Source organism: Heliangelus exortis, chromosome 2 (assembly GCF_036169615.1).
Source record: "Heliangelus exortis chromosome 2, bHelExo1.hap1, whole genome shotgun sequence".
In the NCBI taxonomy this organism is placed as follows: domain Eukaryota; kingdom Metazoa; phylum Chordata; class Aves; order Apodiformes; family Trochilidae; genus Heliangelus; species Heliangelus exortis.
In genome coordinates this window covers 104,151,207-104,170,232 of record NC_092423.1, presented here as the reverse complement: position 1 = coordinate 104,170,232, position 19,026 = coordinate 104,151,207, and the positions used below count along the sequence as shown (strand labels likewise).

Here is a 19,026-nt window from a genome sequence, read left to right as displayed (position 1 = left end):
TTAAAAGGCAGGTATGTGGTAAGTGGCAATGGCACACTGCACCCTTGGACTGCATGGGGATGCTGACTCTGCCCTTTCCCTCACACCCCAGGGATTGCCTTTGCAGAAGCAGCCTTTGGATGCACAGTACCTGCCATTCCTGGTGTCATGCTGCCGCATGTTCTTGATAAAATGAACCTTCTTAAAGTTCTTTGGTCTGGGTGATCCTGAGAGTGTCCGACATCTGAAAAATAAATCAGTTGGGGAAGGGGGGGGGGGAAAGAAAAAAAATAAAAGTACTCAGTTCCCTGCTGCAGAGCCAAGAAGTCTACACAAAGGCAGGAAGGAAAGACGAGACAAATGATTCAAGTCACCCAGTGTTAGGAATCAGCAAGAACAATAAAGACAATAAGTCTGGAAATGCGACAGCTCGAATAAAAAACAATATTTAAAATAATAATAAGAAAAGGCACCACCACCCCTCCCTTCATGCAAAAAAAACACATCATAAAAAAAAAATCTCAGCAAAATAAAACTTCCTGTAATCTGCTGTGACAGCTTAGCCCAAGCTTTCAGAGGAAAAAAAAATAACTAAACCAAAACCTAGTAAATATGCAATTTTCCCCTCTCACACCAACACCCACAGTTTTGTGTTCTCCTCAGCTTTGATAAAATAGCTATTGAGAAAAGTTCTCTCTTGTTTTAATTTTGGAAAGATTTTAAATCTCTCATTTGCAAGGATAATTCCTATTTGCTTTTAAGTCTAAATACTACTTTTCACAATCCTGACAGCCTACAAAACAACTAAAAATAAAATAAATTACCTCATGAAAAAAAAAAAAATTCTTCAAAACATTAATCCTTAAATCTATTTTACATCTGAACGCACTTTTAAAATTGCGGTTAGAGAAAGAAATTGCCAGAGGGAAGAGAGAAGAGACAAACAGCAATATTCCCCCCCCCCCCCCATCCCTTCCAGCCTTGCTCATTTTATTCAGCTGAAACCACAAGGCATGTGAAAGCTTTCTCTGTTTCATCTCAGTGCTGTTTTGTTGCATCGCACGGCACGGGGTGCAGGCACCGGAGATAACTCCTGCGCTCGCTGTGCGGCGGGGATGCAACTGCTGCATCCTTTGTGGGAGCTAAGGGACAAGCATCTTCCACTGGCACACGGGACCAGCCACAGTCCCTCTGTGTTGAGGCCCCCTAACCCATTTTTCCCACCCTCTCCTATGAGCAGAGTTCAGCAGCTTCCCAACCCCAAGAGGTCCTTCTGTTGGACTGAAACCACAGATCACCGGTCTCAAGCCACCAGGGGCTGCCAGTCCCCTTTGGTGTCCCCAAATGCTGTCATGCTACATGGGCACACCCTGAGAGGGGGACCCTGTAACTCTCACTTCTGCCTTCCTCCTATTAGTAAAATCCTCGAAATCCCCCCCATATACTGGTTATGATTAGCCTTGTTAGCTTCTTCACAGGGAAAATACCAAGAGAGAGGTTCAACCACCACTTCTGCAAATTAGCAAATAAGAACACTGCCTTGCAAACCATACTTCGTTTATAACTTTTGCCAATTATACTTGTTTGAATAATTTATGAGAATGCTTCATAACATGCTGCTAAGCATTCAACAGTAAGCCTGGTAAAAACAATCAAGCCTTGGTAACAGGCCAGTTGGTACAGCCCCTGCTAATAAAGTCTTTGATTCAAGGTAGGGAGAGACAGCCAATTTGCATGTGGATAAACAAGTCTATAGGCTAAATATCAATATAAACCAGCTGAATTACAGGTCCCAAGATAAGGAGACATTTAAAATTAAGCTGTTTCCCTGCTAAACAGCTGACCTGGAAGTGTACCACACATAGGTGAGATTACTGATCAGCCCGTGTCTGAACTCTGAAGCAGTTGCTCCATTTTCCATCACCCCAGAGGACTGCCTGGTGACTAATTACTGTGGTCCCAAGAGAAGCTTCAGCCTCCTGAATGCAGAAATAAAACTGCACTGAAGCTGCTGGTATAATAAGGATGGGGGCAGATTTACTAGTGAAGTAGCAGTAACAAATCTACCAGCCAACACAGAGAGACAGTAATGCTGGTTACTAAAGTAAGAATGTGTGTACCAAGAGAACAAGTAATAAAAATCCATAGAAAATAAGATTACTAAAAATATTAGTCTTTAAATGCTTACTTTATTACAGCAGCTGTGCTTACTTTTTAAAGGTACTGTGTGAGAAGCTAGTCATTCCTGTTAGTGACAACTAAACCTCTCTACTAATCAAATCTGACTTTTTATTTCCTGACATTTAATTTAAATTCTGATTTTTTACTTCATGACCTAAAGCCAGGGAATATGTAATTCATGTCACCTACCACCTTGCAGGGTGTGTGAGACTTCAAGACCTTTACTGACTATGAAGAACACAAACACCCAGCTACTTTTCAACATGAGGAGGTAAAGCAAGTCTATCCGTGTGTGTGCCTTACAGACAAGTAATCAGAGAGGGAATAAATAAAATGACCTCCGCAGGGGTGCATTTTCCTCGATGTCCTCCAGAGTCTCCAGAGAAGATCGCTGGGAGATCAGCCGACGCCTGCAGAGCAAACAGAACACAAAATATCACCATGGGTTAGAGGGCATGAGAAAGTTCTCAGAGCTGTTATTCAGTAACCCACAAACCACCCTTAGCCACATGGTACCTTCAGATAATAACCCATTGTCTTCTGTTCTCCTTACCTTACTAAAGCGATTTGATCTCAGCCAGAAGCAAACTTACTCCCTACAAGCTTCTATAGCAAAACAGATTTTAAAACTTCCCAACAGCTCCTCCTAAGTTTCTGCTTTCGTGTTTTCCTTCCCTCAGGGGTTTAACACCCATCAAAACACCAGTCCTACACATACTGTGGTACAGCTTGAGATGTTACAAATGCAGTTCTTCGAGAAAATAATGCAGATGTAGATATGCAGAGACTGTCCAATGTTCATGCTGCCACAGGGGACACTTCTCTCTTGCCCCTTGCCCTTTTTGTCAAATAAATGCCACTCATTTCTCAGTGATGTCCATCTCATCACTCCTGTGAGGAATGATTGAAGAGATGTGAAAGATGACAGAGCTGTCACTGGGCACAAACAAAGGGAGCTCTGAGCAGCGCAGATGAGTTTAGTCCTGTTTTAAACCATTTTTCTACAGCTGAGTCAGATCCCTCCTCCAGCTTCAGTGAAATGAAGTAAAGGAAATCTTAGCATGTCACATTTCCTTATTGTTCTAGTGGGCAGGGAAAAAGTTCAGTAAAGGCTTGGTTTTACCTGCAACTGGCTCTGCACAACCTCCAAACACCCCAATGGCAACACAGAACTAGGAGCTGTACCAAGCCCTCAAAAAAACACTGTAAATGCAAACACTAAATGTGTAAGATACATCCAACCCCGGGCACATAATAAAAACCTAAGCTGGCAGTCATCAAAATGACCCAGTTTGGTGGGTGTTAAGCAGCTGCAACAGCACAAGGAGTGTCAGCACCTGTAAGTCCTAGGGAGCACAGTCGAGGTGTGCAGTGCCTCACCAGTAATTTTATGAGTAGGAACTTAAACAATGAAGGTCCTCATAGACTACCACCATATTTACCCCAGTTTCTATTAATACCCATCCCACCGAGCTGCCTTACTCCCTTGAGCTGCAAGTAAATACTTTCCAGAATCTAAAGTGTGCTATGAGCACACCTGTACTTGAAGGGTGCTCATTAATTTATTCTTGGGCTGAATTTTCACCATAAATTGTTTTCTGTGATGCCAGCATAAGCAGCTCTTAATCCTTCTTGTAATTTGCTAGCCCTTCCAGTTGTGCTGCTACAACTGTTCCTGCAGCCATGCTGTAAATCTGATTACCAAAATGTTTTTCAGTTCAAAATAACCCTGAGGTTCAGTGATTCAGTTTACTACTAGTTCAAACACCAGATTTCTATCACTAATCCACAGACAACGCATTTCAGGATAGTTTGAATGCGTATGTGGGGTTTTTGTATACTTGGAAAAATCATTAAAAAAAAAAACCTCAAAACGATTTATAGAGTAAATAAGTGTGAAGTATAATCCTCTTAGGAAAATATGCAAACCTAAATCCCCTCAGGCTTTGTCTAAGCTAGATTTTGAGAAGATCTGGTGCAAGACAGGATACACCTTCAAAATGCTAAGAAAAAATAAACTCTGCATTTCAGAGTGTGCTGAACTTGTACACACTGGACAAAGGAGATGAGACCAAATGGGTGCCCATGGGTGCTCCCTTGGTTCTATCCACAGTCAGAGGACACAGAGATGCTCTTAGAGGGACAAATTCAGACCGGGAGGAGCTCCCCTACACTTCCAGTGAGATTGGTCCATAAAAAAAAGTTGGTAGTTTCAACTACCAGCACCACTGATGCAGCAGATGATAAATGTTGCTTTTTAATACCTCTTTGTATACCATTAGCTTAATAACACACTTAAATTATGGTACCTTCCCATCTTGTGGGGTTACATCATAAGCATATTTTGCAAGTTTTCAGTCAAGGAGAGGAAAACAGCAGCACAACTTTGCCACCTTCTCATTGTTAAATTTATCAAAATAGTCACATTTCTCCTAGATACTTCTTAGATACTATACTGTAAGGTGCTTGTACAAAACCAGATACATATTCCAGCTGCCACTGCTACCCTCCTCCAATCCTCCCCTCACCCAAATTTAGGTATCATCCTCAACTTCACTGCCAGTGGCCGGGCAGACATTTGTATCCATTACTAAGGTAGATGCATTGGGTGGCAGAAATACACACAACTGCAGTTCACCAGCTTCAGGGCAGCTTTAAATGCTGGTCATCCAGTTGCCTGCTGAGTGTTCAGATTCCTCTGGCTTCCCTTGCTGGTCCTGACTTCTTAAACCCAGCACCAGTGATGCTGCCTCCTGTTTTTATTTGCTTGTTAACCTCAAGTGCCAGACAGGCTGGATGGGAATCGCTGCCACCCCTCCTGACACAGATGAGCTTGCACTGATTTTCACCAGTAGTAATTTTGCAGTATTTTGGGGACCTAACATGACAAGGGAGACTGCACAAAGAAGGGGGGGAGAAGTGTGGGGGGGGGGGAAGCTCTTTGCTCACCCAAGACTGGGAGAGGAGCACTTGATACCTGAGCTCCTGCTGAACTGGTGTAAAAATAAGCATGACTCTGGATAAATTCATCCAGGAAAGGAGGAAGGAAAAAAGCAGATCAAACTTCCCCAGATCACCAGCAATGAAGAACCACGGGTCACAGAAGTCTGCAGTGATATAAATGGGGGATGCCCCAGCCCAGTCTCCTTCCTGTGCTGGCACTGCGAGCATTTAGAGTGAGAATATCCAGTCCAGCATCCAATCCAGTGGAAAACTGCCTCACCTTCTACCTATCCCCAAAATCACTCATTTTAATCAGTTCAGCTCCCTATGCAACCACAGGAGCACCAGTGAGGTGGATTTGCAGCAATTCTGGTGAAATCAGTTCATTCTGCCTGGGAATTGCACCCTCTTCTCATTGAAGAAGCTCAGCCTCAATGAAGTATGTGCAGTTATTCCACTTTACCTTAAATCTTTGTTTAGAGGCCTAATTAAGATGACCTAAATACCAATATTTATAAGCTTTCCGCAGCTGCATATTATACCAGAAATGCCAACTAATGAACCCACCTGCTGTGAGCCAAGTCACATCCTGTGCCACACACAGAGGAAAAAAAAATATTTTCGGAAAAGCAAAGCTTTTGAAAGGTCATTTCAGGGAATACAAGCAAAACCAGTTTTTCATTGTCTTCATTAAAAATTAATTGTCTCAACTGGTGTTTAATATTTAAAGCAATTCATCATCTTTCTTTCTGCAGGCAAGCAGTCAGGGTTTCTCTATACAACTTCTAAAAGGTTGGTTTTTTTCAAAAATTGATGAACATGCTATAGCAGGTGGTATACATAGCCATGTGCACTGAAATAATTAAAACTTTTTAATATCACACACCACAACCATTCTTACATAAAGCTGTGTTGATATCTATTTTATAAAAAAATGTCCTATTTCAACCATAACTAGTAGAAAATCCTTCTGTTGTTAAGGAAGAGTACCAATACACAGACAAAACCAAAATAGCACAATGTGACTCAGAGAGGGTTCAGGCTTTGTGATAAATCTTTAGGCAGATGCATTTTCAACATTAAATGCTTTAAAACCTGTGCAGAGTTTGTAGCAGGCAGAGAACACGCACTAAACCACAACTGCCCTTAATAACAAAACTAAAGATGTTTCAGTAAAAATGTTAATTTCTCCTTGTTCATGAACAGCTTTAAAAAAATCCCTTCTAGTTTAGCCACCACATCCCAGGTATACCAAACTCAGCCCTCTCTCCCCGAGCTGCCACACTCATAGAACTTCAGCTCTGGAAAGATGGTGACCTCCTAGTTCTAACAATCAGCCCCTGCAGGACACTGTTGGCTGCATGTCTCATGCAACTTACCAAATTTATTTGTTTTAATATCCTGTGATACCATTTTCCCTTAAATTACTGTTTAAAATATTTCTTTTTCCTGTGTCCTCCCTGTTCCCTGTGCAATTGTTTTGTGAGCTCAGAAATAATCGATATCCTACAATCAAATCCCAGGCCCTGTCCAAAGAAGGCAACTAAAGAGATATTTTATGCCCTGGTATTTTAAAAGGCTGTTCTCTAAGATATTCATGACCCTTTCTGCATACTGGATTTATCTTTGACCAGCTGTCTGAATCTCTGTATACACTTCTTAAAATCTAAAATGCTTTGCTTCCCTTCTCCAAAGTCAGATTACCACGTGGCTCAGTTGCAAAAATGGAATAAAATACAAGGACAGATAAAATAAAAAAAATACAAATAAAATAAAGCAGGCCTGTAATCAAAAGAGCAAATAGCCAGAGTGAGTAATCTGCAAAAAGATTCCCTACAACAAACACATCAGCCAGTGGAAAATTATCTTCACTGTCAACTGTTGCAAAAAATTCAGCTCAATTATGCTAAACATACAAAGTCTTAAGCCCCATAGACAGGAGGTGATAAAAAAACAGAGCTGCAATCAGAACACTGGATAAATTCATCCAGGAAGGAAGGAAGGAAGACAATAATATAAGAGATAATGATAAATAAATCCGTGTGTAATGACTTTCTAGCACAGCTACAAAACCAGGAGGAAAAAACCTGCATTTTAAATACGCCTGATTTTTCTGAAAGTTGTGGGTGTAGATTCCCCCCTGCTTCTGTTAAGATTACAAATCTACAATAGTTGAAGCCAGTAGCGTGGGTGCCACTGGCTTCCAGAACAAAAGCATCCCTAAGGACAAGCTTCTCCACTGTGTCTGGGACAACTGAACCTCTTCAGAGATGTGGTGATGATGAGATGAGTATTCATCACCTGAACATCTGCCAGTTGCCCCAACACTGATGGCAGAACCTGGAGGGCAAAGACCTTTCAGCAGCTGAAGACTTGGTAGTTCACATGCCCAGTGGGTCACCTCCTCCCTCCAGGTGGCCAGGAAAAAACAATGTGCATGAACAAGAGCCATGGGGCAGAAACACCAGGCTTGTTACCTTCTGGTCAAAACTGTGTTTCTAATATTGTGGTTTGGGATCATCAGACAAGAACAAGATGACTGACGGACACTTGGAAAATGCTGAATTCCATGTTTTCATTGTACCTTTATCACAAAAGATGTATCCTACCCAGAGCAGGACTACTCTAGATATGTAGATAAGGGGAGAGGAAAGAAAGTGACTATGAAATCTGCAGCAATGGGGAATGAGATCATCTCAGGGTTTGCCTGTAGGTGTAAGTGGAGGGTCTTCCTCTGCCATCCTTTCTGAAAGGTGCCAGCTCTGGACTCCATGAGGAGCTCTTCTTGCCCAAAAGCCAAAAAAGTCCTTTGCAAACAAAACACATGAAACTCCCATAGGTCAAACCAGGCAGAGCAATTACTGCGATGCTAAAGAAACAACAGAGCACAGAGCTGGTTTTTGATTTTGCTTCATATCGTTCCTTCCAGCACCAAACTGGCTTAAAAAGTACATGGGAAACAAGGACAGAATTTAACAAGACCTAAGATCAGGCTTCTAGGCACCAGAATGGAAAGATTAAAAGTGTGTATGTTATATATTACAAATAAATATATATTAAAATATGCATATTATTACTGGTAATATATATGACTCCCTGTCAGCCTGCTAGCTGAACTCCTCTGCCCAAACTCCCAAGCTAAGCTGCTGTCAATTAATAGATTCTTCTGAAATATTATTCAAGACATCAGCTGTGTATGAATACCCATTCACTTCCTGACCCCTGACTCCATGACCCTGCATGAACCCAGATGAAAGGTCCACTAATGAGTCACCTCTCACCCTCCCTCTGAAGTTTTTACTGGGATTCCTATGTCCCAGCTCATTTTCTTCCGATCTTTTGCCAATATCACAGGAGGACAAACACAGGAAAAACAATCCCCAAGACCGTTAAAAATTATTAAGGAAAACAGCATTTCCAGGAGCTACCCAAATCCACAAAAAGCATTATTTAATTGTGTGCTATCACAATTACGCAGCAGAACCACTCTGCAAAGAACATCAAACTCTTTTTATTGTGTATTGGCAAAGCTATCCCTAACAGGAGATAAAAGCATCTGGTGCATGCTGAAAACAGGTTATTTTGTTTGTTCAACAGTCCAGCCCAAATATACAAATAATACACCTAGAAATCTCCACTTAGCTGTTACCTATGTGCAGGCAGGTGGGTTGCAAGCACAGCTGAAGACCACAGCCTTCTGCAGTGGGATATGAAGGAAAGTCTCTGACACAGAAAAACCTGAGCTAGCAGGACCCCCAAGGACCTGCCCCTCTTGGGATATGTGTTGCAAGCAGAGGCCACCAAACCTTAAGCTGGCAATAATTAGAAGAATAATGCCACGGCAAATGCCTCGTTGGTCTCCATCAACCTTTCAGGGGCACGCAGAACTGATGAGCAGAAAACATGGGGATGAGGGGAGAGGTATAGCAGGAACATCCTTCCATGCCAGACTCCTCCTAAACCACATGCCCTCCCTGCACTGAGTATCCTATCTATATTGCCATCCAACTCCTTCTACAAGCATAATCCTCGTACAACACCCAAGGCAGAAGCTTCAAAATATACAGCACTCAAACTGCTGCCTGTTCACCTGTCTGCACATTAGCAACTCAGCCTCAAAGATACCTACACTGACATCCTGAAGGCAAGGGTTTTTCTGTGTGTACAAATCTTACTCATGTCAAATGCAGAGCACAAAAAGACAGAAATCAGAATGAAGGAAATGAACGTGACAATACTGAAGCATCCCAGTGACCTTTCACAGTGTAGCAATGTAATGATTTGTCAAATAGCCCACACACTTCTAGCATAGTTCTGTCCAAATGTCCCAGTGGAATCATCTGGGTCTGGTTATATCAGATACAGCACTGAAGACAGGAGACTTACACTAGAATTACTGAAAAGTAAGCTGTTGACTGACAAAAGTGTGAACATGTATATGCCTGTGTGCAGAAAAACAGAAGGTATGGAAGAACTGGGTTTTAGGGTTTTTGTAGCATCCTACACCATTCAAATTGATACATTAATTATAGTCTTGCTAGAAGACATGATTCTGGGAGGAAATGCATTTAAAATTAGGCACTGATATGAAATCTCTAGTGAACGAAAAAACAGGGTTGATTCTAGGGAAAATGCAGAGCAATCACCATATATTGTTGATTCCGGGGGCCCTTTCATTTTCACCTTCCCCAGCTGGATTCTGAATTCACTGAAGATGGATTTTGTTTGGAACCTACCGTCTTCCCTCTCCAGGCAGCTGCCTCTGTACCCAGTCTTGCTACTGTTGGCTCTGCCCAAGCCATAATGAGGAACTACAGCTGCAGTTCAGTAAAACTCACTTAAAGACATCAGAGATTTCAGCAGTTCCTGAAGTGTCTAAAATCTACATCCCCTGTTATCTGTAACCAATGATTTACAGATTCAGTCTTCACTTTACTGACTGCAGCAATGTGATAGCTTCCAGAAGGCTGGTGCACAGTGATTTATTTTGAATATGCCTGAACACTGCCACAGTTATATTTTTCAGAACAGCCATTACCTCATAACCTAACACATATTATCATGGAAAGACATCAGTGGGCACAAGCTTAATTAAAGACACACAAAACTAGCAAAGGAGCAAGCACCAAGATTTATCTTCTGTCCTTATGAAAATACAGATGCTTGCCAAAGCTGATACAATAGCACTGTAAAGAACATACCAATACTCCATCCTTTCTCTACAATAAAACCCTTATAGTAGCCTTTGTCTGATCAACATTAATCTTGCAGATTTTTTGTGGGTTTTTTCTGCCTGCCAAACTCTGTGCACCATAAAATGATGAATATTTAGGTCTGTCCACCAGCAACATATCTTACAAGTTAGATGCTAAGCACACCTATGCCTACTCCTAAGAAATAAAATAAAGAATCAGCACTTAAACTGAGGACACTACTTCAGAAAGCCACACTGGAAAACCAGTTTTCCAAGTATCAAATCCCACAATGCAGAGCAGGCAAAGTTTTGGAATTAACTAAGAAATTCACTTGCAAGTCAAGGCTACACGTGGTAGATACTGTAACACATGGAAACACATATATGGACTACTAAGCTATCTGAAAAAAAGACTAATTCTAGCCTACATACCTAGCTATGCAATTAAAATGTCTCCTTTTTCCTGTTTCTTTTCCTTTTATTTCATTAACAGTATTTCTTAGGTTACCTGGAGCCCTACCTCATATCCCTGCCTTGATTCCATATGCTAACTGGGAAAACATATTCAGCAGCCCCACACCTTCACATTAGACTCAGAAAAGAACTAAGCAGACAATAACAAATAGTATTGCTAAAAAAATGTATCCTAGTCACTGTGAATTGCCCGCACAAAGTTATTTTAATGGCAAAAAGACAGTTCCCTGTGTAAGCAGGATGTGAACACCAAACCAAACAAGTGAAAGCCAGCATGAAACATCTCATGCATGAGATATGAATGCTGGCACAGGTGGTGGCAATCAGAGTGCTTACTGGTGCATACTTCGGATTTAGTTCTGGGAACACTTGCTTCAAATTCCCTTGGGATCAGGCACTTTTCCCACCATCCTGTTACATACCCAGGAGTCAATGCCCTCCTTTCCCTGGCCATGAATTGCTAAAGCCCAAGCTGATTCATATTGCTCAGAGAAGTCAAATACTGGATAGCTCAGATATTCAGGACTGGGTACACTAATGGTTATCTGTGATAACACAAGACAGCCCAGTACCATAATTATAAATATTACTACATCCATGGGGATTAATGCCTTCTTGCCTGCTACTTCACACAGTCTGAATGCCTAAGACATTTGAGTACAAAAAAATATAAGATCCATTATTATGGTAAAGGAAGATCCTTACTGTCCAGCAGAACTGCCTCAATGTGCCTGCCAGCCTGTGGGCCTGCAGCTGGCAAAAGAGAGCTCTGTTCTTCTCTCCTCCTCCTCTCACTGGTGACAAATCCTGGAGATAACCACCATAACTGCTCTGGAAAAAGCAAACTACCTCCTTTTTCCCTCTGTCCCTGCCAGTGTGACTGAGCATATCTTCCTGTTACCAGGCACTGTGTTGATAGGTGGTAGCAAAGGATTAGATCATTTTCTTCTCTCCCTGTTGTAATCTCTTGCTCAGCACAGCGCACTGTAATTGGCACATTCCCAGCCTGAGGTTGCTCTCTCCTGGTACAGATCTCTATTAAAAATTTAAATGTTTTCAGAAACTGGTTTACTCCATTCAGAACATTTAGCTCATATGATACACAGGGTAAAAGCCCAGCTATGAACCAAACACAGTGGTACAGCTCATCACAGGTACACACACGAAGAATCACAGTTCAGAGGGTGACACCTAAGCATTCAGATCTCTGCCAGGAGCCTTCATTTCTCCCTGCTCCCACTAAGCAAGTATTTTCACCCAGCAATCACCCTAATGAACTTATCATTGATTTGCCAAATGCAGCCTACATCCACAGGCATGGGATCTACTTTTCCCAGGATCAATACTTCCCCGAAAGCATACACCCTGGCTGGCAGAGGCTGGAGGCTCAGAAAACATCTGCCCTACTCTCTACCACAAAAAAGCCTCTTTAAAGAGCGCTGTCCCCACTCACGTAGGGAACACATGTTGCTCTGCCACCCCAGAAACAGATAGATGTGAAGACTTGAAAGCCAAATTTATGGCCTTTTTTATGTTTCCCACATACCACCAAAGTACTGGCTTCTCAGATGCAGAGAAATAATGCTTATTCTGGTCATCTGCGCTGCCTTCTACTTAGCTACTAACTTATTAATGAATTGGATTTTTCTCAGTGCCAACCAGTTGGCTGGCCAGCAAGTGCCCAGTACTGAGACATAAGTTTTGAATCATCTGGGGGAGGGAGGACCCTCCAAAAAACCTGGATAATGGCCTGAACTTAAACTTTTCTTGAGCCCTGAAGTGGTCAGACAGTTGGAATAGATGACCATTGCAAGTCCCTTCCAACTGGAATATTCTTTTCTATTCTAATTCTAATTCTAAGTCTAATTTTACTCCACTCCAACTTGCAGCTTCAACACACCAAAGTGAGGAAAGCTACCAGAGCACTCTTCTACACTATGTCTACTGATATTTTTTCTTATCAAAGGAATAAAAAGCATCTCATAGTGACAAATCTGGCCAAAGCACAACTTACAGGGCTGCTTTAAGACCATCATTATTAGAAGGCAGCACAAGACCCACACTTCACATTTACAAACTTGGCTTCACTGCCTTGGTTCACCCATGCCAGTGCTTTGTTCAGTATCTCCATGTACAGCCATTCCTTGACAAAAATACCAAAAACAACAGCTCAGGCATATGCAAAAGCAGGCAGCCCTCCTGAAGTACACTGATTGCTGTACCAAATAATTCCAGTGATGACTCCCAGCACATTTAGTCTCTCTCCAGCACACTCAAAAGGTTTGCATCCATGTTATGCAATGAAGAAGAGTTTGGCTGACCTACCCCTAATGTCACAGTGATCCACTTCAAATGTCTTGTGATCCCTTGACCTGATCTTATCTACAGTGCATATAAGAAAACAAATAGATAAAGCACATTAATGATATAGATGCAACCCATCTTCTGGGAGAGATGATTAATTGAGAACAGGTTCACACCCTAACATTATGGGAAGTCTGGAGGATCTGGGTTGCCCAGCTCTTCTCATCACAAATTGCTAACACAAATGTTAAGCTGCCTGTGGTGAATTTATACACCTTGTACATTCATTCAGATGGGGGCCTACACATCAGAGGTGGGGGCAAAATGCCTAAAAAATGACAGAAGTCCCAGGAGGGGCAGTTTTTTACTGATCTCCCACCTCCACTTCTGAGGCTCAGCAGAGGTGTGGATGGCTTCCACAATCCCACATTTGATGATGGACTTCTCCCTTGTCAAAATGGGTTGCTGTAAGCTCTACTAACAATGAGCTTAGAAGGTGTAAGACACCATTCAACATCTCCAAATCTTCCCAGCAGTCAAAGCTGGCTACCCAAGGTCCCTACCTCCAAATGACTGGGATGCACAGGAGAAAATCACAGCACCAGACCTCAAAGCTGAGGTGCTGTATCCTGATTTAGTCTGAATGATTTCCAGCAAGCACCTGGAAGGAGCAGTGTTGTGGTTTTGAATGTAGCTATGCTAAGTACCGCCTTAGGCAGAATAAATAACAGGCCTTTGATGGCAAATGCCACAACTACAGATGCAAAAAAAATTATTTAGCTCTTCTTTATTAGAGACCCATTTGGGTTTTGGGGTATTTTTTTTCTTGTTGGTGTTACTTTTGTTTATACACATGTACTTTTAGATGGTTTTAGGAAGAAAAAACCCTAGGCCTATGCAGAAATTGATATGTTTGATACTTAAAGCTTTGCCTATCTGCCTGAAACAAATCAATCACAATGCCATTCCCTTAGGGTGATCAGGCATAAGGATAAAACCTATGTGGACATAAGCTAACAAAGATTTTATGTTTTTCTGATCTCCCCCTTCCTTTTACTTCTCAAAATCACCATCAGCACCCTTTAGAGACAAGGGGCCAAGACTTCTTTCAGAGCTGTGCTACTGCCAACTCCTCCAGCAATAGCAGGGTTTTTCTTGATAACATAGAACAAGGCACTTTGTCATCTGATACAGTGGCAATTTTAAAGCTCTGCAATGAATTGCAATGAAGCTGCAGCTCGTTAGCAATGAATTAAGTTGATGAAAGGTTACAAGAAACCAAGGACAATTTTTAGGACCATCTCAAGGCAGTTTTTCCAGGCCATCAGCTCTCTTTTGCTCACCAATGAACACATCTTGCACTTTTTAGAAAGTCAACTGCCTGTTTCCTCATGAAAAAACCCCGAAGTATTGCCTAATGAAACAAAGAGTCCTCCTCATGCTAAGGGAGCACATTTCAGGATTCTGCTCACATGTTTTAGTCAGGGATGCTTTGATGTAACAGCATGGGAGAGAAATTTTGAAGGATTTACAGATTAATCAGTCAGAGTAAGGATGTGGGTTAGGAATGCTAGAAGCAGTGCTCCTCTGGGATACTATCTTCAGCTCAACTTACCACAGACGAAATGAAACATGCTTTGGGAATGCAAATGAACTAGGATGTCACAAAAAAAGTAATTCAATTTGGACCAGCAGGGTTTCAAATTCAATTACTTACCTATGAGATCTTTATTTAACTGTAAACCTGGCAAAATACCTGCTACAATCACCTGATCAGACTTAACTTTACTGCTGTTTTTAAAAATAAGCTTGATAACTCATTCTAACAGGTTTTTAGGTCACGTTTATATTATATATATGTATTTGTGTATGCACACGCACACTTATGCATGCACTGGAACAGATTTGCAGAACAGAGGGATCTTTCATACACATAAAAACACAGGTAGGATTTTCAGTCCTCTCACCAGTGTGAAACAGGTAAGTGGAGCAAGGCACCTAATTAGTCATTCTCCATTTCAATCCCCAATAACCACAGAGAGCCTGTTTTTCTACTGCAGGCATTGTCTTACATCAAACAATTTTGTAGATAAGAAAAATAAGTTCTCTTCCTGAAGGCACAGAAGCCAGTATTTTGATAGGAAAGATGAAACAGCATTAGAAATTAACTGGAACACTTCTTCCTTTCCCTAGCCACTAGAGATATGTCTATTAGGATGCATTGCTAATACATAACTACATTATGGAGACTGACAAATTTTGGGCAGTCTGCTGTTTCGGCACTACAGAACGCAAGCCATTAATAGCTGACTGCCTCCTTCAGATAAAACAAGACAATTACCAGCTGTACCTTACACAATTAACACTACTGCTGCCAGCATTTTCAGTGGAGATTTAGTTCTTTTATAGCCCATTCGAAGTCTTTAGGGGATGTGTTATTAGTACATCTGTCCTGCTGTAAACACGGTTATCATGCGAAATTCCATTTATCATGCTGATCAGGAAGCACTTTCTATCAGCCTTGTAGCCTGAGAACGCTGATAAACAGGCAAGGGAATTTGACTGCTCCAGTTAGCCAGGACAGTGCTCATAGCCAGAAGCATTTCTGCTGATTTCCATTTGGAATAAGCAGGAGGCTCAAGCTAACCTCCAACATTAGGGTATATTATATTTGAGCTTGAGGTACCAACATATTTGATACTGCTTGTTTGTCTCATTAGTTGATACTATGTTCTCCTGCAATTCTCTGCTCCTCACTCCTCTCCAAGAATGAGAAAATGCCTTGTAGGTGCCCAGGCTAATGGAGCTGCCTCAGTGGGTGTAGGCAGCAACTGGATTCCCCGTGACCGTGACCCTTTATTGGTACCATAAACCATGTCCCCATCCCAGACAACAGGCATCACCTTCTTCCACACAGCATCACTTTCAACATACAAAAATGGGCCTGGGTCAAGTGTAAACAGACACCAGTTCAATAGATGCCAACCTACACTATAGTGAATCTTGTCTAAGACGGGTATGAGGTTTGAAAAAATGCACTTTTAAGATTTATCAAACTCTGGTACTTTATATACAGAATAGCCCACACCTGGAGGCTTGATGTGCAGAGAAACTGTCCTCCCTGACAACTTAACCTTCAGAGACCTACAGAACATCCTGACACCAAAATAACATTAAATAAAGGTAAGCCCTAGTGTATAGCTCCTACAAACTACAGCTTCATAATTGGTTTAAACCAGCCTCATTTATGTTAATAAGCTTATGCTGTGACCAAAAGGCAATGTGCTGCTTCAGCCATCTACCCACCCCCTGCTCATGCCAGCAGAAGGTCTCCTGCAGCCAGCCAAGAAAGGGAATTGATCCTGCTGCTAACAAGCACACAGGCAGATTTAAAAAAAAAAAAAAAAAAAAAAAAAAAAGATTAGGGATCAGCTTTTTTGGGGCTTTGTGAGGGAGGCAAGAACCTGCTGTACACAATGGGATCAGCCCAAAACAATTTGGAAATCACATCAAAAGACCTGATGTTCCTGCACCCACGGAGGCTGCTCCCATAGTTCCTGCCTGTCCCCAAGCCCTTCTCCACTGCAGCTACAGGTCTCACCTTCAACTCAACAGTTCATGGGCATCTACAACAGTAACAGGGAACAGGTTTTGGCTGGAGCCCTCCAAGCTCAACAGAAACAGACACCAAATAGACCTGCGGTCAATACTGACCAGATTCAGTCTTTAGCTACTCGAGAGCAGAATTCCAGCACAGTTGATGTTTTTCTGCTTGATGCAAATTAAAATAAGCACCTCAAAAGCAGCATAACAAGAATGAGATAATTTTTCTTTAACAGTTCATACTTTCTTTTTTTTTTTTTTTCTGGTGTTTAAAAACTGCCTGGCAGGATGTAAGGGACTCAGAGGATGCGGCGAGGTTGATGGAATCACACTGCTGCAGCAAAAGGCAGAGGAGGAGACCAAATCCTGACAATATCAGAAAGAAAATGTTGTTTGAAAGAGACATTCTTTTACTGCTGAAAAATGAGTGATAAAGTGTATGAAATATTTTTGTAAATGTGGGAGAAATTCATAAGTCCAAACCAAGATAACTGTTTCTGCAGGCTGACATTGGTACATGCAGATGGTAACAGAAATTGCTACATTCACTATGTTAATACACTGACCAATCATGGATTGTATTTTAGACAACTTATTGCCAGATCATTCCGATGTTTCATCTAATTTTGTCAAGACAGGGTGGATGTAAGAAAACAGCTAGCACAGTGTTTCAATCAATTACTCTCTTTAAATTAAGAACTGAGAATATCCAGACTGCTTAATTTCTCCCATACATCTGCATTTGCACATCTTTCTTCTCTGAAGAGCTTCCAAAAGCTCAAGTTTTAATCAGAGGACTATTTTTGATCCTAATTTTCCAAGCTGCAGTTAAGCTGTTTCATGACCTAATCTGATGGCAAACATACTGGCATTATACAGTGATGTCAAGCCAGTTGTACAGAAACTAGTCAAGAGTGTTTCTTGTTTTTAATCACTGATACACCAGGTGCCTTGTGTCCAATTAGAGCTATCAGTCTGCAGACGTTGCTTCAACTGAGGTCAGCAAATGACTTGCTGAAGCAAGTGCTGCTTGGTTTTAATAAAACACATTGCAGAACACTGTCTGTACAGCAGCTGCCTCAGCCGTGCCTCTGAGAACCGATGCTGTGAGCAAAGCCAGACCTGCTTTCCCTGATGCTGAGCTCAGACATTCACTAACAGAAACATCCCAGATTTTGTGGGGAACACAACGTTTTGATTTGCCCAAAGCCAGTGTTTCACTTTGAAATAATTTTTTCTTCTTATCATATATACACACACACCTATACATTCATCTGCATATATGATATAAAAGGCTCAAACTCAGGAAAAAAATTGTTTCCCACTGTTTAAATATGTCACCTTTATGAAAAATTTTCCTTCCTGAAAAAAAAAGCTCACAGAGTTGCCTCTGGATTGCCTTGACAGCATTAAAGGGTGTGTTTCCTGACAGATGGCTTCCCCCTCTTCTCCCCATTTAACAGTTCACTGTTCTGACCACAAGAAAGACAAGCAACTGCCTCTAGAACTTTAATCCCCCCCACCCCAACTCCTAATCTTTATACAGCAAATATAATGAGCTTTCAGTGACATACTGCAACAATTTTTAACAGGATTGCCTAAGCAAAGTTATATTAAAATCCACTGAAAATGCAACCCAGTTCTCCCAGAGCATGCTCCAGCTATAATTAATGGCTGATTTAATTATTATTCACTTATTCAATTTTTTTTGCCTGTAGGCTTGTGCCCCACTAGCCCAAGGACAGCAGAGAAGAAATCTCCTCTATTAAAGTTTTTTTAGATATGACAGATACCACACAAAGCATGGCCATGCAGTTCTCTATCTACTGCACCTCAACTTTATTCTCTAGAAGCTCTTTCAACTACTTCCAGGATATAACTACAGGAGGAGTAAGAGTTATTCTTCCACTGATGTCAGGCAAGCAAACAGGATGGAAAAGGAAAAAAAAATTCAGTGTCTTTTGCAAAGTATTTCCAAACACTTGGAGGTGGTGAGGTTTCTCTCTACCTGCCTATCCGGCTACAGTGTGATGCTGTGTTCAGGCATCACTAAACCAACATATTCATCCTGTACCATCATGTATTCCTCTAGCTCTCCTACCACTCTCATGAGAAGTCACTTAAAATTTAGTTCTCCCAGTTATTTGCCACAAGGGTTTGAAAAAAAAGAGAGGAGCCCAACTGGACAGTTGTTTGAACAATGTGCTCAGGTTCACTTGCAGGCAAATAGTGTTTGTGCTGCTTCATGCACCCCAAAGAGGCAAGATTTCATGCCAGAGGATAGTGATTTTCTCAGCAACTCAGAGCACCAAATGAGGTGGGAAGCACCACGTTATCTATCCTACTCT

The 19,026-nt window shown here is 41.6% G+C and overlaps 1 protein-coding gene across 2 annotated transcripts in view; it reads right to left on the bottom strand.

Annotated features, from left to right (window-relative positions):
- The window catches only part of CABLES1 (Cdk5 and Abl enzyme substrate 1), a 74,907-nt gene that overhangs the window by 36,762 nt on the left and 19,119 nt on the right, over positions 1–19,026 (bottom strand). For both annotated transcript variants that reach the window (XM_071737307.1, XM_071737306.1), the window contains exons 2-3: positions 2,499–2,570; positions 131–223 (exon numbers count right to left, since the gene is read on the bottom strand). In XM_071737307.1, the coding sequence (XP_071593408.1) occupies positions 131–223; positions 2,499–2,570 (165 nt within the window). The remainder of the gene's footprint in view (positions 1–130; positions 224–2,498; positions 2,571–19,026) is intronic.